Source organism: Acipenser ruthenus, chromosome 3 (assembly GCF_902713425.1).
Source record: "Acipenser ruthenus chromosome 3, fAciRut3.2 maternal haplotype, whole genome shotgun sequence".
Lineage (NCBI taxonomy): Eukaryota > Metazoa > Chordata > Actinopteri > Acipenseriformes > Acipenseridae > Acipenser > Acipenser ruthenus.
Window position 1 is genome coordinate 5793842 of NC_081191.1, and position 24747 is coordinate 5818588.

The 24747-nt window shown below is 38.6% G+C and overlaps 1 protein-coding gene across 3 annotated transcripts; it reads left to right on the plus strand.

The window, feature by feature from the left end:
- The first annotated feature begins 1117 nt into the window (after positions 1–1117).
- On the plus strand, positions 1118–24219 carry LOC117435426 (secernin-1-like). 3 transcript variants are annotated; one of them, XM_034058567.3, is made up of 9 exons: positions 1118–1266; positions 5965–6124; positions 6737–6918; positions 9708–9910; positions 10374–10568; positions 11923–12088; positions 12494–12674; positions 14191–14395; positions 23220–24219. In XM_034058567.3, exons 1-8 carry the CDS (start codon positions 1202–1204, stop codon positions 14362–14364), a joined length of 1326 nt encoding a protein of 441 aa, XP_033914458.1. In that variant the 5' UTR covers positions 1118–1201; the 3' UTR covers positions 14365–14395; positions 23220–24219. The 3 variants fall into 3 exon arrangements, with proteins under 3 accessions (XP_033914458.1, XP_033914457.1, XP_033914456.1); XM_034058566.3 differs by lacking the exon at positions 23220–24219 and adding an exon at positions 14506–16410; XM_034058565.3 differs by lacking the exon at positions 23220–24219 and having other exon boundaries at positions 14191–16408.
- The last annotated feature ends 528 nt before the right edge of the window (positions 24220–24747 follow it).

Genomic DNA, 24747 nt, shown 5'->3' on the forward strand with positions numbered 1-24747 from the left:
CAGGAAGGCGGGACATTGCCCAGCAGCACAGGGAAATGTATTATTATTTTTGTAGTAGGTTTTATTTTATTTTTTTTATGTGAAAAGGTTAAAGTCAACGTGAATGGATTACCCAATTCCACAGTTTTTACGGTGTTTTCCGGTTTTTATTGGCTATCCACCGATTTAAATGTTTTTGTATCGGGGGTGTTTTATCGGTTAAAACCGAAAATCAGAAGTCCTACATATAATAGACCTATCTCCCCAAATCAACACCACACAGCTATCTTGACAGTAAAAATAGACATAATGAAGCGTTCTTACCTTTTGTATAAGTTAGTGATCAGCAGATGTGTCAGCCGCACTAAGAGCACAGCGTGTGGTTTTCACTAACTACTGTGCAGAATAAATGATTTTTTTTTCTATGTGTTAATATCGGGACTGCAGAATAATTTTTTTTTTTTTTTCTATGGGTAAATATCGGAACTGTCCCAACCATATAAGGACTGTTGGCATATATGGGTCTGTCACAGCTGAACGTCATCTGCTATTGAATAATAATCCAGTCACGTCTCTTGTATGTTGCGACTGGAACGTTAGCTTTTAGTCTGTTTCAAAGTATAAATATAGACCTGCAAATAAACTCTTCTGAGGTCCCTTTGTCAAAGAATATTCCTCTTTTATCAAAGAGGATTGTTTGTTCAGAAAGGATTTTTTTTTTTTTGAATTCCAAATGCTTTATACATTGTTTCACCATCACAGGGAGTAAGTGTCACACGCTAATAAGGCTGGCAAATAAAAATGATAAGCGGCTTGCGAGTGGCCCTGGCTGTCTCCGTGCAGCAGTTCTCACAGTACAGTGTGATACAAACAGTTGTTGTGTATAGCATAAATATAATAGCTGCGCCTTATTTAAATGTAAATAACATTAAGACACTATGTAACCATATTCTCAAACCTGGACACATAATTCATTTAGCTAGTTACCAATACTACCATAGATCTTTAACGTAGAAATACAAAGAGAAACGTTTCGACTTGTCATTACATGTATTACATTTCTTTTAGCCTAAAAACCAGGATGCAGCAGTTCATCATGCATCATATTTAAAATATTCACATATCCGAAATGTAAAGTTACCACCCCACACAAAATACAGTTCGATTTTTTTCCCCCAGAAATCAAGTACTATTCCTTCCTCGGCTTTAGCCAATTTTGCTCATGCCACGTGACTCGGTACCAGCTGCTACCTCGAGCTGCAGAGACAGACGAGCAAGGCTCAGCAGGTGAGACATCCTTTTTTTTCTTTTATCTTAAAAAAAAAAGAAATAAAAGTTGCATTCCTGTAAAACACAAGAGAAGCATTGTAAAGTCAATTTGCTCATCAGAAAATTGATTTGATTTAAATTGTATAGTAATTTGATAATTTAGGTTTTGAATGATTGTACGTCAGGTCTTTTTCGGCTCTGGCTACGTCTGAGCAGACTCGTGATTCATTTTAAAATACAGATATATGTATCCTCATACAGAACACGAAGTGTTAGTTCGATATTTATTATTGGTTATTGAATACATATTGTACCGTGCAGTCTAACTAGGGTTGCCATCCGTTCTGGTTTTGCCTGGATTGTTCTCTTTTTGAGGCAGCTGTCCTGGGAAATCTGTAAGACTTCCCGGCACATTCAATGTCATCAAAGTATATTATTATTATTATTATTATTATTATTATTATTATTATTATTATTATTATTGGTACCAAATGACTCTGGTGTCCGTTTTTTTGTAAATCAGAGGTGAGAACCCTAAGTCTAACCTCGACTACCTATTTGCTGTTATTGTACGGCACGGTACTTGCTTGTGTGTCTTGTTTAGGTTTTACGGGACAGCATTGCTTTAATTTGATGTATCCTGTGCATGCCAGCCGCAAGTCGTTGTGTTTAGAAAGCTGGCAACGTGAAACAAGGTTATTTAGTTATGTCTCGCCATACAGATATGTATTTCGACACGCAGCAGTATGTATGCATATTTAAAAACAAACCTATGATAAACAGTGTAGTGCCGTTGGGGACTACTGTTTGGAAGGACCCATACGACCCTATCTGAGAGCATCATCATTATTTTGGTTATAAATATTTTTTTTCCAAAGAAGCAGTACAAAATGGCCAAGTGGAAAGTCAGCAGGGAACTATTGGTCAGCCGCCTCTGTACATTATAACTACTAATAATATCATTTAAATAGCTTTTAAGCACACTCGATGACTGAAATGTATTATAGAGCCTCTGTGGCATCTTCATGTAACCAGTATTTCATATTTTTATCAAGTAGATGTACTTTACTAATTTATTGGGTGGTGTTGCTGGGGAGTTGTGGCTATGTCAGTAGTGTGTATGCGTTATTACATTGTTTCCCATGGAAAGCAGATGTAATCGTTTACTAAAACGGACTGTAACATGCCAGGGAAAGAAGTGCTGTGAAATCTGGTATGACACTGACACCTGCTTAAAGGAGGTAGTACACGTAGACAATGCTTCAGTTCTGTAACTGCTTGACCAAATGAGCCTGGCTTTTTTGTATGTTAAAAGGCAAAGCTGCGACAGGAAACTCATCCAGTCTCCATCTGCTGGTATAGGAGTTTTAGCTTTAAAAAATTCAGCATTTGTCATTCCATGACAAATCAACACATTCATGCCTTTTTCTAGTAGTATCGTATATACAGGCCAACTTCATTGTAACTAACCCCCATTGGGACCAGGAGAAATGTTAATTATACCAGGGTGTTCACTATAATAGGGTTTGGCAATTTGCTGCATCAGAATAATAAAGAAACACCCAATTTGAATTGAACATTAATATATTATAGTACTTGAAGATTACTTAACATTGATTGACATTTAAACTGTATGTTTAAAAGAAAACAGTAAAGAAATGAGAAAGGAAAAAAGGACACTTACATGCTGAATACAGTAATTGCATGGCATGTTCTTTCTCTTAAAAATAATATCCAGTTTTTTTTTTTATAATTGTCGTTGCCAATTATTATTTTTTTATTATTTTCTCCCAATTTGGAATGGCCAATTATTTTTTAGGCTCAGCTCACCTCTACCACCCCTGCGCTGACTCGGGACGGTGAAGACGAACACACATTGTCCTCCGAAGCATGTGCCGTCAGCCAACCGCTTTTTTTCGCACTGCGGACTCACCATGCAGCCACCCAAGAGCTACAGCGTCAGAGGACAACGCAGCTCTCGGGCAGCTCACAAGCGAGCCCGCAGGCGCCCGGCCAGACTACAGGGGTCGTTGGTGCTCGGTCTAACCCTCCCTCCCCCGGGCGATGCACGGCCAGTTGAGCGCCGCCCCTTGGAAGCTCCCATCCTCGGTCGGCAAAGGAATAGCCTGGACTTGAACTCGCGATGTCCAGAGTATAGGGCACATCCTGCACTCCACATGGCGCCACTCGGGAGCCCCTTAATAGGGCTAATTTCTGTTGAAAGAATTGTTTTTTTTTCTGTTTGGCTCATTAAAAACGGGTTCGTTATAAGAAGGGTTTGTTATAGTGAAGTTAGCCTATATATATATATATATATATATATATATACAGACGCGCTCAAATTTGTTGGTACCCCTCCACAAAAAACGAAGAATGCACAATTTTCTCTGAAATAACTTGAAACTGACAAAAATAATTGGCATCCACCATTGTTTATTCCATATTTAATAGAAATCAGACTTTGCTTTTGATTTTTTATTCAACATAATATTGTAAATAATAAAACAAATGAAAATGCCATAGACAAAAATGATGGGACCGCTAACCTAATATTTTGTTGCACAACCTTTAGAGGCAATCACTGCAATCAAACGTTTTCTGTAGCTCTCAATGAGACTTCTGCACCTGTTAACAGGTAGTTTGGCCCACTCTTCCTGAGTAAACTGCTCCAGCTGTCTCAGGTTTGATGGGTGCCTTCTCCAGACTGCATGTTTCAGCTCTTTCCATAGATGTTCGATAGGATTCAGATCAGGACTCATAGAAGGCCACTTCAGAATAGTCCAATGTTTTGTTCTTATCCATTCTTGGGTGCTTTTAGCTCTGTGTTTTAGGTCATTATCCTGTTGGAGGACCCATGACCTGTGACTGAGACAGAGCTTTCTGACACTGCGCAGTACGTTTCGCTCCAGAATGCCTTGATAGTCTTGAGATTTCATTGTGCCCTGCACAGATTCAAGGCACCCTGTGCCAGGCGCAGCAAAGCAGCCCCAAAACATAACCGAGCCTCCTCCATGTTTCGCTGTAGGTATGGTGTTCTTTTCTTTGAAAGCTTCATTTTTTTCGTCTGTGAACATAGAGCTGATGTGACTTGCCAAAAAGCTCCAGTTTTGACTCATCTGTCCAAAGGACATTCTCCCAGAAGGATTGTGGCTTGTCAATATGCATTTTAGCAAATTCCAGTCTGGCTTTTTTATGTTTTTCTTTCAAAAGTGGAGTCCTCCTGGGTCTTCTTCCATGGAGCCCACTTTCGCTCAAAAAGCGACGGATGGTGCGATCAGAAACTGACGTACCTTCACCTTGGAGTTCAGCTTGTATCTCTTTGGCAGTTATCCTTGGTTCTTTTTCTACCATTCGCACTATCCTTCTGTTCACTCTGTGGTCGCTTTTACTCTTGCGGCCGCGCCCAGGGAGGTTGGCTACAGTTCCATGGACCTTAAACTTCTTAATAATATTTGCAACTGTTGTCACAGGAACATCAAGCTGCTTGGAGATGGTCTTGTAGCCTTTACCTTTACCATGCTTGTCTATTATTTTCTTTCTGATCTCCTCAGACAACTCTCTCCTTTGCTTTCTCTGGTCCATGTTCAGTGTGGTGCACACAATGATACCAAACAGCACAGTGACTACTTTTCTCCATTTAAATAGGCTGAATGACTGATTACAAGATTGGAGACATGTGTGATACTAAGTAAAGAAACTAATTAGTTTGAAATATCACTATAATCCAATTATTTATTATCTTTTCTAAGGGGTACCAACAAATATGTCCAGGCCATTTTAGAATATCTTGCATAAAGAAGGAAAGACATTGGGTGAAATAGCTTACATCATTCGGTTTTTAAGGTGTGGTATCCGAAGCATAGTCAACAAGTACAGAGAAACATCATCTGTAATTGACAAACGCAGGACTGGAAGACCCAAAAAGCTGTCTAACAAGGATGAGCAATACTTGAAGATAACATCCTTAGAAATAGAAAGAAGACAAGCATTGAATTGACAACAGAACTGGCAGAAGGCACTGGTGTCGTTGTCCATCCATCAACAGTCCAAAGCACCTTTGACCATTGTTCCATAGTCCAATGTCTGTGCTCTTGTGCATATTTTAGCCTTTTAATCTTGTTCTCCTTTCTTAACAGAGGTATTCTTACTGCAATACATCTTTTAAGTCCTGATTTCAAGAGTGACCTTCGTACTGTTGATTGATGGACAACGACACCTGTGCCACCATTCAAAAACGGCTGAGGAACATTCCTTGAGGATAAAGACCAGACACAACTAAAACTAACCGACAGATATTACAGTTTTTAAGATTTGTAAATAGTTTACTAGCACTTGAACATGCCAGCTTTACATTCATAAAGAGCTAGGCAAGATGGGAGGGTAATGTTGCCATATCTTCATGTGTTCTAGATGGCCAGCGCTTAATATTTATAGGGAATATGGTATTAACGGGACCAAAACTCAGTGGATAACCTTCTAGGTACATTATTATTATTAGTCAGAAGGAAAGTTATCCCACAATGAAGATGCATGTACTTGGTAATAGGGGCACAACTATAAAACCATTATTCAGATTTTAATTTTCTATGAAATATACAAGTGTTGGTGTCAGGATTAAGACCAAAAACAATATATGTGTGTGTGTGTGTGTATATATATATATATATATATATATATATATATATATATATATATATTTGTTGTTTATGGTTATAGGATGGCTGTGGCTCTCCCCAGTTCCAGTTTTGTTGCTTTTCCACCTGTTGCGGAAGCTGGTCGTGTTGTCTTTGGGAAAAACTCCACACGGCCGAGAGATGAAGTCCAGGAGGTGGTGTACTTTCCATGTGCTGAGTATGAGCCTGGAGCTCAGGTTGAGGTAGGAGTGCTCAGATATCAGCCCTCTTTCAACAATGTATTCGAGCGGTGAAATGATGTGTCTGGAAACAGCTGGGCTACTTCATCTATATGCGATGTACCAGGTGTACCCAAATCAGCTGTGGCAGGCGTATAAAAAATGAATTGCTTCCGACTGTACACTTCACTTGTCTCCAAGAAAAGGTGCAAAAGTAAGCTCTAAAAATTAAAACATTAGAAATATTAAAGGTATGCTACATACAAAATTGCCATGTTGAAGGTTTTGAAATCAATTTTCTTGCCTCTTCTTATCACTAACAAGGCTATCGCTGGTTCCTCTTGTCTTGTGTTGAGGATCTTTTGGTTTCTTTGCTTTGTTTGGTAGATGCAGTTATTTAAAGACAACACAATAGATAGGTTATCATCTTCCTGGAGTGTGTAGGGTTTCTTTTATCAAAGCAGATGACACTTTGCACAATTTTAGCTTTGCTTAGCAGTTCTCTCACCCAAACTGCACCCCATGACAATAGGAGACTATTTGAACACAACATATTAATTAATATGATGTTAAATGCTGTGCTGTGTAGGTATAGAGTGTGTTTAAAGATATCTATTTTTCTGTTCTTTCTGTCAGTGTACTTACATTACAATTAATCAAGTTGAAAGGACTCACGCTGTTGTCCTAAGCAGACCTGCCTGGTTGTGGGGGGCTGAAATGGGAGCCAATGAGCATGGTGTCTGCATTGCTAATGCGGCTGTTGTAACAAAGGAGCCTGGTGTCCGGACAGAAGCCTTGCTTGGGATGGATCTTGTCAGGTAAGTGATTACCAGAAACCAGCACACTAGTAACAATAACCTACTATAAATATTGTAAAGCCAGCTGTTAAATTCCCTATCACTTTAATTGGTCAATTCTCTGCAACACAAAAAAAAGGAATCGTTTTACCAAGGGTTGTAGTAAACTGTAACGTAAAAAAAAAAAAGCTTTAGTCTTTTCTGCTCCAAGTTTTAGAAGAATTTTCTATTTAAAGATGAAGTGGAAAAGAGAAACTTGACATTTTATATGTAACTATTCTGCACATGTACTGTATGTTAATTACACAGTGAAACAGTTACTTCAGTGATATCTTGCATGTCCACGTCAGGAGTAGATGGTAAACCTTTCTAAATTGAGTTGTCGTGTAGCTTTTATGCTCCCAGCTGAAGTATGCCCTTGACCTTCAGTGACGGGTGGGAAGATACAACATTTCATTTTAATGACAAGGCATTGCCTTATACTACAACATGAAACTGTAATCCGCATCACAAACAGTGCTCTGGAACATTAATATATGGTAATGTTGTGTCACTGGCAGTAAATCTGCTGTCTCTGTATCAGATCAGAAATAACCATGTAAGCAGTTGTGGGTGCAGACAGTGCAGTCATTTAAATCCTGGACGAAATCTCAGAGCTGCAGGTGGTATATGAATCCAGGACAGCAAAGGGAAGTTTCAGGTTTTTTGTTTTGGCACATTGTCTTTGTGGGGAGCTATCAAACGCTGTTCAGGGACTGGGGCTGGATGAGTTTCGTTCTCTGCATATTCAATAATTTGATTGTGTTCCTGTCTAGTGAAATGCTAGCCAACCAAGCGAGTGGACCAGTTTACTTGAGCTGGAATGTAGTGAGAATTACTGTGCATACATAATGAGATGTCAGTCTGAAGATTTGTTAGAACACTTAATAAACCACAATGTGAGTCGTTCTTGTGAATAGATTTATATGAAAAATAGGAATAAGGACGTTATGACAAAGCTCTTTTGGAACTAGTGACCTTCATGAAGTCAGTGTCTACAGTACAAATTATATAGCCAATTTGTGCAATCTGCCGATAACTAAAATGTAGAGAGTCATGCATCTCTAGAAGGAAGCTAATTAACAGTTTTGTATGGGCTCCTCCTGATTGAATTCCATGCTGGGGCTGTCCGAATTCAGCTTCGCAGTTGCTATCCACTGAGCTGAATTAAAATAAAAGGTGAATTATTTGCTTTTTCTGCATTGTGTTTATTTACAATGTACTAATTTTAAGAATAAATAATACAAAATGTCTGTGATCTGCATGAGTTTTTTTTAATAAAATGGTCTTCCTAATTTAGCCACCAATTAAATTATGTATAATATTGTCAAAATAATTTGATTACGTGGTGCTTTATGCATTGTTAATTCACGGAAAGTTACATTTTGGCTTCACTATATGTGCATTATAGAGAGGGAGTTATTTTATTTTGCATTTTAGAAGATGCTCTTCGATTATAATGCTCATGTTGTGTGTCCCCCGAGACCTGCGTTATAGCGAGGTAGCACTGTAGCATAGACCCCAGTAATTCACCCGCCACTGATTCATGCAGTCATGGTTCGAATCCCTGCCGTGCTGAGTTGCCATGCTTGACTGGGGACCCACAAGGAGTGCTGGTTAGGGGGGAATCTCAGGCGATATGATCATTTTATATACTCTAAAAGAACTGCATAATCACTCTCTTTTTTTTATAGGAAAGATTCAATTTCATGCTTCCTCATAGTTTTGGCAAATGTAATTATATACTTAATTAAGTCAATTACATTGTGCAGTTGACAGACCTATTTAGGTTTAGGAGCTAGGAAAACTCATCCCTGTTCACTCAAGCCATTTAGTAATTCACAACAATGCACACCCTTATTGTCATTATAAAATGATGAAGGAAAATGTATAACATCCTTGCCTTTTTCATTGAATTGAGTAAAGAATATGTTTTAATTTATAATTCTACAGTATGTCTTGCGGAAATGGGTTTAGGATTAATACGAATCATATTTCAAATCTATTTTTAAAATGTAATCCATTGCTGTACATTCACTGCTGAAAATGAAAGTCATCTCGGTTATAAATATGATCTGCTGTGGGTTATGGCAAGTACAATTTTTGAAAACCTTTTTTTGCATATTAAGAAGTTTTATCGTCAGTTATATTGAGCAAGAAAGGGAGTGTTAAAATCAGACATGGTAGGCAGTTACAGCCTCCTAATATATAATCCGTGGTAGATTAAAAGATTTGGCGTACAAGAGTCATCAGCTATTTAATGAGTCAGCACCTGCCTAGTTCTTGTGGTTTCTCACTTTTCATCAGGAACATTCTTTAGCTTGATTTGGTGTTGTATGGTAGCTTTTGGGGTGGTTGATTTGAACTCTTCCGTTATGGTCCTCCGCTGGGAGGCAGTTGTACTGTACCTATGTCACGCTTTACACATCTGGAGAATCGCTTACCTATTGTCATGGAACTTGGTTTTAAAAATATTAACATATGACATTGAGAGTACCGGATTTTGACAATATATGGAGGTTTCTGTCTATCCATCCATCTGTACATTTTTTAATATATGTGGAGAGTTGCTTATCAAAGTGTGATTAAACATTGAATTGCTACAGTAAACACTGTTGATGGTCATGGTCATCACCTCTTTTTTTATCATACTGATAGCTCTCATTTTTAGTGTACCTCCTGGATAGGCTGTTCTGATAACCCAACCCGCATTCTGAACACATTAAGTTCATTAAAACAAAATCTCAGAAATGTTTTGCTTTTGATTTTAGACTTGGAGTAGAAAGAGGATCAACAGCCAAAGTGGCCTTAGACACCATAGTGTCCCTTCTGGAAGAGCATGGTCAAGGTGGAAACTATTCCGAGGATAGGAAGGCCTATCAAGCCTTCCATAGTGCTTTTCTGATTGCAGACAGAGTGGAAGGCTGGGTGCTGGAGACTGTTGGGAAATACTGGGCTGCAGAGAGAATCACAGGTTAGTAGATCCAGACATTCTGGCACAATCAGCACTGCTGCTGTCAATCTCAATCTGATCTCGTTGCCTCCCTGTGAAGCATCTCTTGGGCTTTGTTACAAGGTTACCACTGCTAAAGAAATCATTCAGATGATTTTTACCCCAAAAATGCTTGCCTTATAACCATGTGTCAGGCGTTAAAAGGTTGTGCTTTTTAGCAACAGCAAGGAAAACAAACAGCATCATTAGAATACAGTATGTTCTAGAATTATAGTCAGAAGTGCATCGCAGAGACCCGTGTTAAATCTCCCAAAGTCTTGTGAAAGATAAATCTGTTTTTCATATAGAGCTTTGCTTTTTATTTAATTATAGTACTTTTGTTGTGTTTTATTCTGGTTACTATAGCTGATCATTTGTTTTTTTATCCTATATCCTTGTATACTGTATACATTGTGTTTACATGTTGCAATATTTCTTTTCACAGAAGGATTTAAGGGCCTTTGCCAGCACTTGTCTATAACTACAAACATTGATGCAGAGCATTCTGAGCTGAGAAGTTATGCACAGGAACAGGGGTGGTGGAGTGAGGGACGGGAGTTCAATTTCTCTGAAGTTTTCTCATTACCAGACGAGGAAAGAAGCCCCTGTGCTGGGAAGGAATTCCTTGGAAATCAAGAGGGTAAGAAGGGTGAACTTTATAAAGAATCCGCTTTGAGTGTCTGAAACTGAAGTGTGACATTTCTGAGCCGGGCCAATTTCAGATCCTGTAGCAACACATCCTTAAGGGAAGTCAGAGGTGAGTACTTGCATTTGTCATGATGAAGCGCTTGTGTTTGCTTTCTAATTAAAGCAATACACAACATTGTGTTTTCTCTCCCTGTTTTGACCTGCATCTTAAAGTATAGTGATGCGTGTATTAAAATAGCCAACAAAAGACGTGACTGCCTGAGTGCACGAACAGGAATGTGACTGACTGCCCGAGAAAAGATGAACAAAATCTCAGAGAATGGTGACTAGGAGAGATTCATTGTTGTTACAGGCATGTTAATTTACCAATATACAATATGCTTAACCATTATGCTCAATAAAAAAAAAATCCTTTGTATGAGTGGCTCTTATGTGTATTTGAGGTTGTATCTTTGTAAATGCATCTTTTTATTTATTTAATACTTTATTTTTTCCTCAAATTGAGGGTGGGAAATTTTTTAATTCGAGGTTGTCTTAAATGTGTCCTTTTAAATAAATAAAACAGGACCCTTTCTGAAGTGTTCCATATTTTTACTGACAGAAGTACACTGCAGGGATTCATATGCACTGTTAGATGGTTGATATGCATAACCCTGGTACCCAATGCACATGGTTTCAATCATCTCAACAAGTGTATTTAGTCCTGCTGCAATTCATATCATCTGAATAGACTCCAGTGTTCCACACTTCTTTAACATCCTGTAGCAGGGCTTGTGCTATGTACCTGCTGCTGCCAAAAGCTGTTCCTGCATTTCTTTCATTAGTCAGCAGACACCCTGGCATTTCATGATTGACTTTGATGACATCCTAAGTTAAATCATCATTTAATTGGCGGTAGAATCTGTTATCTCAGCATGTTGCAGTATATTGCAGAAACCAACAACGATTGATTCCACTTCAGAGTGCAGCAAGTGAGGTTGATTTATTGTATTTTTTTTTATTTTCTTGGCAACATAGTTAGTTATGCACCTAAAGAAAATCTAAAAATATAACAGAAGTGGGGGATAAAATTCAGTGGGACACTCCTTGTGAGGAAGGCATTCCCAAGACAAGGACCACTGAAAGTACAGTTTTATGGATAAGTTTGCAGTATATCCGCTATGGATATAAAGCTCATTTTGCACATCGAGTACTTTTTGTTAAAGTGCATTAAAACAAGGTGATTCAGGTAGTTTGCCATTTGTCTCTGTGGGTTACTGTTTGCTGTAAAGCCTACATGCAACGTAAGTGTTTCGCATGTACTGTAAGGGAGTCTGGAGATTTGGTTTACTCCCCTTGTTTTGCAGGAGACCTGACGGTGCAGACAGTGATTGATGCCCTTCGAGACAAGGAGACTGGTGTGTGTGTGGACTCGGAGTCTCTCCTCACCACAGCCAGCATGGTGTCAGTCCTGCCTCAGAGCACTGCCTCCCCGTGTGTTCACTTCTTCACTGCCACGCCTGACCCAGCAAGGTGAGCCAGCCAGGCATGCTGTGTTCCCAGGTTCAAAGAAACAAAAACAGTAAAGAAAATCATTTTTTAAAAACGAACTCCATCTGAACGGTACTGGGTTGGTTCTGTGTGAGGTCCAATTAAATAGCAGTGTTCCTCAATGCCCTTACCCATCTAACTGATTTGGAATAGATTTAGAATGTAATGCTGGAAATAAAGTTAAAACAAAAATTAACATTTTAAGGACAATGCACTGACATCCAGAGAAACTACAAACTGTGAGATGCAAATTAAAAACACACTGCTACGTTGTACGACATGTATATGTTATTGCCTAAAATTTTCGGTGGTAAAGATCTAGTTTCAACATTACCAGCTGCTTGGTAGCTTACCTCCAATGCTAAACTATTCTTTGCATCTTTTAAGGTCCATATTCAAGCCCTTTATCTTTGTTGACGATGTGAAGCTAGTGCCTCAAGCACAATCCCCCTGCTTTGGGGAGGTGGACCCAGTAAAGATACAGCCTCGCTTTGAAAGCAAAGTTGACCGCAGACATGAGCTATACAAAGCCCATGAGTGGGCTCTGACAGTAATTGATAGTGAAGAGGTAAGGAACTGCATGCTTTTCTTCATCCTCATTAATTTGAACTAGTGAATTGCTTCTCAGCAGACCAAACTGTATTAATAACTTTTAATATACACATAGCCTGCAGCTACAGCATTTCAAAGCTTTCCTCCCTTGGCACCGACTGGGAATTAACATAGTTTAAATACAAATAGAAGTCATTTTTAGCAGTACAGCACACCAATTACTCTTTCGACACCGCCAAACCTGTACACAGGTCTGGGAAAGATAACTAATGAAAACTGCAGACCACTATTATAGACTGCAGAGTAATACCATATCAACAGCAACAAATAACACAACATGTCGATAGTAAACAAATAGATACATAATACACACCAGGCTTACATTTGATAGCTATTTTCTGTTTGTTTTCTAATGTACCTGGATATCTCTGCCTGTTATGGTGATTATACAGGGGAACCTGTTTCATAATTAACAAGTTTCCTGGTGTTTAAACAAAGAACCTGTCTGCTCAAAAAAAATATGTTACTCTGAAATATAAGCTAGTGCAGTATTTTGAACACCAGCAATAAAGGGCCCTATTAAAATGTTATCCTCACTCATGTTTCTGTAGAGTGCTGAAGAGTTAACCCATGCAGAAAGTTGCTTGAATTAGCCTAATACGTGACAGGAAAGCTGAGCTGTCATACATGCCTGTCATGGTCATGTACATGGCACCCCCACATGCATACCTGTTAGCTAATGGCTGGTACATACTTACTGTGGGCTATTTCTGCACACCAAATCTCACTGTCCTGCCGTAAATAATTTGGATTCTACAGCTTGCTGAACTGTTTTCGCCCTGTTTGTCCTTTTTTATTCACTTGCATAATCTGTTGACTGGCCATAAGCAACATATAAGGATGCTTCTTACAATTACTAAGAACTGTAGATTGATTACTAAGCCTGAATGGTTCACCTGGGAGAGATTGGGTTTCTTTAGAGGAATAGAAGGCCGACTGTCTTCAGGGCAGATTTTACATCACTATAACTGATGCTGTCATATCAGTTATAATTATGTAAAATCAACTTGGTCATCTAAAGAAATGAATATGAAAAACTGACAGTGGCTTTTGTATTACGTCAACAGGCTGAAAGATGGTTTGTGAGATCTGAATTCAGATATCAGAATCTGGAGGTATATGGATGCACTCTGTCTGTCTTTTCATCCATATGCCACATTAGGTTATTTTATATATTCTGAAAAGGGTTCAATTGTGATGACACATCAGACATTTATTTAGTACAAGTGTTTCAGATTGTCAGGATCTGGCATATGAAGGCCTCTGTCCACCTACCTGTATGTCAAACTTCTTTGTGTGCCATGCATTTTGACATGTGCATACAGTCAATATATAGGTCATTGTGATATTTTTAAGTTAATGATATCTCTAACTTTACTGCAGTTGAAAATATAGTGGTATACAGAACTGAGAGATTAGGAAATTGCCCAAGTTAGACAAACGCGTCAAAATGTCCCCTCTGTTCTTTGAAGGAGCCAGGTCAGAAGCTCAAAGAGACCATGCTAGATCTGGAAAAGCAAGGCCTGCAAGCCATGGAAGACATGCTGCTCAGCACAGAGCCTCTAGACCCTGCTGAGGTAGCTGACCTCTTCTACGATTGCGTTGACACAGAAATCAAATTCTACAAGCGAGGTGTGCCGTTTTAAACACAACCAGAGAATAATAATGTGCATAAAGGTGGGTATGTAAACATGTAGTTTCAGTACATCTTATACTGTGCAAAAACACTTCCTGAATGTGACATTTTTGTGAGTTATAATAAGCTAATACATTGTTTCGCTTTGCAGTTCTTTAAAAAACTGCACAAGATGACATCACATATATAATAAGAGACGCTCTACACACAACCTATACACTTATATAAGAAAGCACGATCAAGATGATGCATCATGAGGAGTTTGGTAGGGACCTAAACTGATACGAGTTCCCAGTTAACAAAGCAAAAAATAATTGTAATTATAATACATGCCCAACAATAATTTCCTATAAACTTTGGTGTTCTAAGGTCTTATTATACACGATGGTGGGGCGACCCGTCTACAATATTATTAGGTGGTGGCACAAGACCCGCGTGCAATAAGATTGCCTGTGTATAATAAGGTTGGTAATAAAACTGCTAGGCTCAGTTTTTACCACCAGTACATGAACACCATCAGTACATGAAATCATCCAACTCCACCAAAAAAGGCCAAGAGAATGCCAAGAGAATGTTCGATTTTTGCCAATAATATTATACAAAAAAAAAGCATTTCAGTTATATTTGCCATGAATACATGCAAAAGGAGAAAAATCAGTTTGCCAAAATGCTTTAAAACTAAAAGCATAAAATGCTTTCCTATGGTAATTAATTTTTTACATTTTTCATTACATTTGTGTGCATTTTGTGTATTATCTATTGAAGCCTAATAAAGAAGGGAAAGCCACATCAAAATTGAAAGAGTAATCTGTCGTGTATCTGCCCGTCACATATCCGGCCTAACCGTTTACCCGCCGTGATCAACCTCTTCAGCAACGTTAGTTTATTATTGACCAGAGAAGATTAATTCAGAGATTGTAGATCCTACCAGAGTGTTTGTACACTGTGTTCTATGTGCTCCATGCGCTGCCATTGCTGGTAGTGTCACATGAGCTGTTCAGTGTGTTGGTATGTAAATAAATCCTGTTCCCCCGCGAGGCGTATAAACTTCAACCTCCGTCTCGATCTCCTGCCTGTCACTCGGCAGCAAATGCACGCACCCACATGGCAGGCAGCTACCCTGTCACAAGCATTAATACCCTGATACGCGACAGATTACTGTATTAGCTTACTCGTGAGAACATTTTGTATGCTAATTGCGTTTAGCTTTTGTAAAAGTAAATTGGGAATGACATTTTAAAGGCAGTAAGTAATTGTGTTATCAAATACTGTATAAGGGACACAACCACTATGGTTCTTCACTCACACTGATATTAAAATGACTTTTTTTCTCTCTTTTTGCTTTGTTGTTCGATACTGGAATTCTGTTTCCATTTATACCAGTCATTAGTTGAGAGGCATCACTGGGAGTAGTGTTTTAACAGCTCAAATGATCACAACTGTGAGATCTAAGAAGTCTGTGTAAGATAAAAAATGAACAGTTTTGATAGATTACCTTACATTGCACATTGCTTTTCTTAATTGTCTATTGTTGGTAAATTATGAGATAGATAGTGTCGCTTTAGAATTGCCTTATGCTTAATGTGTGCAAACCTGTTGGGTGCTTCATCTGTATTCCTTTAAAAGATGTTTGAAAAAATAAATTATTGAAAGTCTCAAAAATTGCCTTTGGGTATTCTGTATTTATGGAGGTAATAAGGTACATTGTTTGGTCTGTGGTGCAAGCTTCTGGTTTTGTATGTACACAATATTTTCACTCAGTACTGTACTCGTACTAACAGCAATCCTTTTCTTTATATACAATGTACAGTGTGTCAATATGTATATATTGCATATATTTACAAAGTAATACAAATATACACTGAAAATGCGATTTAGAATATTACTATTCAATAGTACTGTTTGTATGTCCAACAAGACCCAAAATAAGCTATTCATTTACAGACCAATACAGTTTGATAAGTTAGTTTTCACTGAAATGGCAGTACAATAGTCTCTGAAATGTATACAATATTATAGTTTTTGTAAACAATATAATTTATTAATGTTTACGATAGCTTTTTTTTTTCAATAAAAACAGACACCAGCATTTTGCATTGTTATTAATTGTGGTGTATAATGTTAAAAACATCTCTTATCTACACAATGAAAGTACTGGTAGTCATGGGCCTAACTTATAAGTCCTATTTGGTAAATGAGTTAAGATAACCATGTAAATACTAATCCATTAGAATGGATCGTCTGCTAATTACTACATTTCTTGATATTTGTATTCCCAAACCATATTTATAAATTGTAATTTAATTAGAACTTAATTGACAGTGGATGTTTTTTGTTGTTGTTTTGAGCCAACCTGAATTTGATAAGGACCTCAAATCTCCCGTATACACAGTAATACCATTAAAAACTGGTTCGGGCAGTCATGCTGGTATACATTACATAAAAAAAAAATGACATGATAATTCCCAAAGGGCAGTAGTTTAACATTTCAGCTGTAGCAAAAAAAAAAAATGCTTTACATAAAGTCTGAAAAGTAATCTTTAGACACCCCTAAGAGGAAGTAATATTCAAATATTCTGCACATGAGTAATCCAGGTTCTTTTCATCCACATCAGGAATTTGTTTACAACCGCAGGGGGTTTGCTCGCTTGCGTTGGAGGGGACTGTGCAAACTAAAACGGATCATGCGAGTGATAAGAAATGAGGGTAAGGAAAGGATACTGTACAGGAAAAAGGGAATTAACCGGTCTCCAAAGGAAGTTATTTTCAGGCATCAGGGACATAACAGGTTAAAAAGAGATGCTATTTAAAAGGTGTTTCATTGGATTGTTGACCCTGTACATGTCAGTGGTGCCTCAGAATTCTGCCACAGTTTCACCCCTACACCAGTACTTTTAAAACACCAACAATGCTATACGTTTTCCAGATGTACATTCAACACCCTGCTATTTTGTCAAGACCTAGCTGCAGCAGAAAAACAACCAATTATTTAACATTAATAGTGTGTTTGACTTGTTATAATAAATCCTATGTAATATATTTTAATTATTAATAGTAGTCTTTATCACTCTATTGTATTTTAGCTTCATAAATGCATAAGCACTCTTTACCATGTTCTTGATTATTCTACCTAGAATAGATTTGACAAACAACCCCTCCCCCCCATCCCCCCGGATGATTATTTGAGACTCCGTGCTTCGCTCTTTCAAGGTAAGGACCGTCTCCTGCGTAAAATTCATTCCAATCCTAAATACAAAGAAAGGTAGATTTGACAGAGAAAACATTTTAATATATTACAGTGGAACGTCGCATATCCGACCATCACATAACCACCCTGATCAATTAATCGCCTTGCTAAATAAATAAATAAATAAATAAATATATAAAAGTAGGCTACGAGAGTAATGGCATTGGCAGCAAATGCAGCTTCCGCCATGGAAGCAGAAAGAAAGCGTTATAGCAATCTTTGAGAGGCAGGCTGTGTGCACGTGTCAGTCAGCTGCATGTAGCAGTGACGTTTCAATACACCAGTCGAGAAAGCTTTTTTTTGCGTGCAATGTGTTTATATGATGGCGCGCATGCTTGCAGGTATTGGCAGCGAGTAGCTTTTAAATGCATTTGAATTACAAAGAAAGCTTCATTAGCGCAATGCTTACCAGCCATTTGTTTAAAATAGCTGAAGCAATATTCAAACCAAGCAGCTTATCGGCTGTTGGCAATATCAAGAAAGAGTGCAAAGTATATTGACAGAGATGTTAAGAAAGCAGAACCAGGGAGGCAGGGACTTCTAGAGTTAAGAAAGAAGCCATCAGTTGCAGGTTACTGTACATTTACCGTTTTTTGTTTTGTATTTTTTTTTTCTTTTTTTTTTTAAAGATATCTTTGCGTGGAGATGGCTTATAGCAAACCGCATAGCAACACTATGTATTTGTAGCCTAATTAATCTTGTTTACTTGTTAATCTTGTTTACTTACTTTTAAAGCAAAACATTTCCCCATGTTTAAAGCAGTTTGCATGTTGTTTTTGTTCACTAACCTATTTATGGATGTATAAATGCTTGACCTTTTCACATATCCAGCTATACCCCCGTCCACAGGGGGTCAGACATGCGACATTGTACTGTATATAGTTTAAATGATAAAAAGCTGCTCTAAGAAGTTTTGAGGGGTTTGTTGCGCAACTCCACTGAATCCCCTGAAATTGCCTTTTTCTTGAGCTCTTGGCAGTTGCGCTTTCGTCAGCTAAACAATTAAGAAGTGCAATAAACAATTGAAAGCAATTTCAACTGGCGGTAGCCAACTGGTAGAGCATTCCTTCTGGAACACCCCTGACAAATGCGAGTGGTGTCACAATTTTACATCACTATACAGATCAGGCTTCTTGCATGTATGCATGTATGTATGTATGCATGTATGTAATTGAGTGTTGTTCCTTTTACAAGAAGATAGAGTGTTACAGGTCCCCGAAGTATGGCAAAACAACCCCAGTTTGCCACCAAATTTATCTATCTAGATATCTAGATAGATGTAGATAGACAGATAGACACATACACAAAAACATATATATATATGAGGAGGGGGAGGGGGGTGGCTTAGGGGCCAGTCGGGGCTGGCTGGGCTCTGACTCCGGCTAGACAGCTCTGTGTTTGAAGATCGAGCAGGTGGTGCTGGAGGAGGGGCTGGTCTTCCACCGCCTGCAGGGGAAAAACTTAAATTAAGACTTGATTGGAATAAACAGTGAGGCTTGAATTTCGCATCCTGGACAATGGAGCATGCTTTTCTACTGAATGTCATATTTTGAAAAAGCTCAAGGGAATATTCCCAAAACATGACGACTCTTCTGCAGTGACCTTGTTCAGCCTCACATCCATCTCTCCTGAGAGTGAATCTGAAACCATCTGCTCTTCTTACAGTGGGGTCAACCAAGGGCAGATATCCAATATCACACTGAGCTTTAATGATCATCTGCATTTGCAAAACAGCATCGCCTTTTCAAAATGTGGGAGTATGTGTTTCAGTGGGTTAAGACAATGCTCAGATGCAACAGATTGGTTGAATGCTAAGGGTCTAGGAAAGGCAACAGAGAATTGTATATGGGTCAGTGTCTGCAACTGAATGGTAGTGAATAGTCTCTCAGGCCTGTGTGGCTGTATGTTGTGTCATGTGACATCCTGTAACCTATTTAAAGCCATGGATATTTCTTGCTGTTGATTACTGGATGTACCATGACAAAACACCGATCTTTAGCACTTAAGTTTAAGGTCTGAAGGTATCCACAGACAAGCAATGTTTAAGTGTTTGTAAATATTGTCTGCTATAAACTACAGCCTATACAATTACATTTATTATTTAAAATTGGCTATCAAATATACATTCCAAAATTGCAGAAGAATTTGATAATAGAACTGAAACTGTAGTTGATAGTGAACAAACTTTAGCCTGTTGTGTTCTTCATTTAAGTGACAACAATGAGACCAATGTGTGTCAGTTACTTTTTCTTGGAGATTGAAACTGAGTATTATGCATGTTATTGTCTTCCTGCAGCAGAACAGGACTGTAAACAGTAAGAGCTTTCACAAGGTAGTATTAGGTCATCTCAGATTAGTAGAACTGGGTCTTTGAAACCAGCTGTTAAACCTCACATTAAACCCCATACCTTTCAACAAAATTACTTTGGTTAAAAAAATATACATTCCTGGTCTTTGTTAAATTTGTTGTTCCACAGCTTTTCAATTTAGATAAAGCTTTTGTTTCCTTGTTAACACTGCGTGATTCCCACAAGGCCTTGTGGTGAATTAATCTGAAACATACAGTTGTAGTCAAAAGTTTACATACCCAATGGAAATTAATAATTTCTTGAAATTTCTCGAAAACAAATAATTTTAGGAAAAACCTTTTGCAGCAAAAGTTTTGCTTTTGTGGATGAGGAAAAAAAGTTACAATAAATGAATATCTGCAATTATTTATTTCAGCTAATTCAAAAGTATTCATACCTTTTGATGCTATGATAGTATTGTCTACAAGGTGTTAGAAATTTCATTATGATAATGCAGAACCTAATACTAGAAAAGTCTAGAAAATGCTGGATTGTAGGTGAACATTCTTAGAGAGTATAAAAGGGTTAGGCATAGGATGATTGCTGTCATTACCAATAAGTCAATATGGGAAAAAGGTAAAGAGCTATCTGAAGACCTTAGGCAGAAAATTATTTATTGTCATAAAGCTGGAGAAGGATACACGAAGATTTCCAAGCATTTCAGTATCCCAATTTCAACTATTGTTTCTATTATCAAGAAGTACAAGATTCATGGTACTGTCACAATGCTCCCTCAGTCTAGAAGAAAGAAGGTTATTTCACCAAGAAGTAGAAGAATTGTGATGAAGGTTAATAACAATCTGAGACTGACTGCCTAAGATATTCAAAGTGAATAGGCTGTAAGTGGGACTGTGGTTTCCATTTCAATCATAGGTCGAGTATTGCATGGGGAAGGTCTCAATGATCGCAGGCCAAGGAAAAAGCCACTCTTAGGAAAATGTCACAAGGACAATCTCTTAAAGTTTGCAAAACAACATTTGAATGATGGATGTGAGTTCTGGTCAAAGGTTTTGTGTAGTGATGAAACAGAAATCGAGCTATTTGGTCAAGCTAATAGGCGTTACGTTTGGAGAAAGTCTGGTGAGGTGTACAAAGAAAAGAACTCCATAACTACTGTCTAGCAGGGAGGTGGTAATATCCTTCTATGGGGCTGTTTTCCCTCTAATGGGACATAAAATTAAATTCCAATACATGGTAAAATGGATTCCATAGCATACCAAAAGATATTGGCTAATCATCTGAAACCCTCTGCTACAAAACTTGGTTTAAAGCGCAAATGGACGTTCCAACATGACAGTGATCCAAAGCTCACATCAAAATCTACTTCAGAATGGTTAAAGAAGAATAAAATCAAGGTTCTGGAATGGCCTAGTCAAAGTCCCGATCTATTAAGAATCTTTCGTATGAGTTGAAGAGGCTGTGCACGAGAAGTCCTTGGAAATTTGAATGAACTGGAACAATTTTGCGTTGAAGAATGGTCAAAAATCACTAAAGAATCATGCCAAAAGCTCATTAACAAATATCTTAATTGTTTAAAAGTGGTTATTACTGCCAAAGGTGTCTCAACTAGCTATTAATTTCATTTTCCTTGTCAGGGTATGTATACTTTCGAATTGGTATTTCTAGAGTTTTGCAAAACAATTGCTGAAATAAATAATTGTAGACATACAGTATATTTTTGTAACTTTTTTCTGCATCCACAAAAGCAAAATATTTTTCCTATAATTATTTGTTTATTATAAATTTCCACTGGGGTATGTAAACTTTTGACTACGACTGCACACCAATGGTTGATTTCACAGACTCAGATTAGCGCTGCTTTTGGACTACCTGATGTTAATTTAGGTGAACAAGTCCAAGACTAGTGCTAATCGAGGTCTGTGAAACCAACTGTAATGTTCACTTTTTGTTGATCACTGGTGCACTACGATCATTGACTTGTGCCACTTTTTTAGATGCACCCCTTTCTGAATATCAGCCAACAGTGTATTCTAGCCTGTTTGTCACTGTAAGCTCTCCCACCATCTGAATGTTTTTCTCAGATGTCTTTGGAACACCACTACTGACAACAGCATGTGTGCACAGTAAATCCATTTTAAAAAGTAATATAAATAAATAAAATCAACTGAACTTCTGTGTATTTACTTGTTCTAACAGAGCGTTCCACCCCATTTGTTTACTTCTCTTAGAGATACGATTGTCAGTCAGATTGCTAAATTACCTCTGGCTCGTGGTACATCAGGTGGCCTCCTAGCAAATCCAGTCGTGGGAGGTGTGAAAGGGGGAGGAGGAGGGAGAGACATGCCAGACTTTGAGGTTTGAGAGGGAGTCGGTGGTAGCTTGGGAGGCATGGGAGGTGGTGTGTGCACGTTACCCCAGTTGCCACTAGAGGGCATGGGAGAGGACCTGTTGGGCCTAAGATGAAAAGGGGGGAGGCGGTGGGGGAGGTGGCAGTTGTGAATTAAGACTATCCCTGAATTGGCTATCAGGGGGAGGGGGAGGGGGAGGGGTTGAGGGTTGATTCTGTAGCCAGGCAGGTTTGTTACTTTGAGGAGGAGGAGGAGGAGGAGGAGGAGGAGGAGGAGGAGGAGGAGGGGGGGGTGGAGTACCAGAAGGAGGAGGCAGTGTCTTGCTAGGTCTCTCCTGGAAAGGTGGTGGGGGGGGTGGAACAGAGGGGGTGGGAAGCACACTGGTGACTGATTTGTTATAGGCAGGGGGAGGGGGAGGTGCTAGCACGCTGGGTCTGACTGGGGTCCCTCGTGAAGCACAAGGTGGATCCAAAGGTTTCGCTGGCCTCAGAGTCTCTGGTGCAATGGAGGTGGTGGCAGCAGGTCTAGTGTTATTGCCAGAGGACATCTTTGGGCTTGCTTTCTGATGCCACCAGGTGAATGGGCTGGTCTGGAAACTGAAACAACAAGTGGAAACTGAATAGGGTATTGTATCAAAGGGTCATTAACCACATAAACTTAATAAGGCATTTGTTAGCAAAAACAAAGAATATTTAACTTAGTTTTTTTCTGGTAGTACAAAAAAAAAGTAGTTCAGGACATCTGTTTTATCAAATTAATAAAACGAATTTGTAATACCAGAAAGACACACCCAAACCCTGTCACACTGCACCTCAAAACACTATAGTGTACTATACAGAAATCTATAACCCAAGTACTGTACCCTGCACACCTGCCACATATGAGCAACCTATATATCTAACATGCAAGTGACAGTAATCGGAGATGAGTGGATACAGCTTACCGTCTCTCTGTCCTGCAGGTCTCAGGACAGGGAAGCCTCCAGCAGACAGGCTTCCCAAGGAGGCTGCAGGAGCTGCTCCTCTGCCCACGGGGTCTGCAATGCTACCTGCATCTCGAGCTGCACCTTTAGCCGCTGAAATCCAAACAACGTATATTAACTACATTTTTTTTTTTTACACTTTCGGGAATTATCATTATAACTCGATAAGCTTGAATAAAATGTTCCCTTACTGTCGATCGCTGGTGCACTACGATCGTTGACTTGCGCCACTTTTTTCAGATGCCCCCCTTTCTGTATATCACCTAAAAGTGCATTCCGGCCTTGCTGTTCATCCTTTGGTGGCTCACTATTTCCCTGCAGGGCCAATAATAGAAATATGCTGTAAAACTTTACGTTGTAGAAATTGAAAAAATAAGTTATGTTTTCTACTACCTCATTAAATTCCTGAGGTGCAACAGCAGTAGTTCTATTAAACGACTCCCTCAGGGTCTGAAAAGCAATTACAATGAGAAACTGACAGCCAGGGCACTTATGACTGATTGCTCATAAAAGGATGGCAACTGAAGCTCATGCACAGGAGGACCTTGTGCCGCTAGTTATTCTTATAATGACCTTCCTACGGATGTCAGGACTGCCCAGTCCCTGACCACCTTCCGGTGCCTCCTCAAGACACACCTCTTCAGACAACACCTGTAAAACTCTTCCCTTCTGGACAATATAGCACTCTGCCTTTATTGAACTTTAACTTGTACTTATCTGCTCCCTATTTTACTGTATTTAACCCTGCACTTAACCTATTCTGTAGTATTTTGTATTTCAGTTGCACTTGTCTCTATCCCTGATGTAACTATCAACACTGTTATCTGCTCTTGAAGTGCCCTGATATCAAATCATACTGTGCTTTGTATTTGCTCTTATTAGGACTGAAGTCATTGTATTTTGTATCTTGCTCTTAATTGTACTGTAATTCTTGATATGTATTTTTTTGTATACAACTGTAAGTTGCCCTTGGTAAGGGCGTCTGCCAAGAAATAAATAAAAAAAATAACTTCAATAAACTGGGAAGCCTAAACTGTATGTGTGTATTAGATAAGGCTGTGCTTTATAGAGTTTTAAAAACATATATATTTTTAAACCCCTTTCCGTTGTGCACGTTGCTTTTTCATTACCAATATAATGAAAAGCCTCTTGAAATAGTACAACAGCACCATAGAAACAGCTCTCATATTCTGGTTAAAACCCCTGTCTAACAGTGACTCCCACACCTTCACCTCCAATATCCAGACCAACGTAGAACACAAACAATGCTGCCCTCTAGTTTCTGTTTACTCATTTTTAACTTTTATGATGCAAGGGGATGCTCTCTTGAGCTGTCCTGCATGGGGGACAAATGTCATTTTGCTAATGTTCAACTAAGCATATACAGTCATAACCCTTTACACTATTTACAAATACAAACATTAACAGACATCAGATCTATAAAAGAGGATGAAACACAATTTACACAGCTGAGAAAGGTTGGTATAGTACAATATGTTTGCTTCTT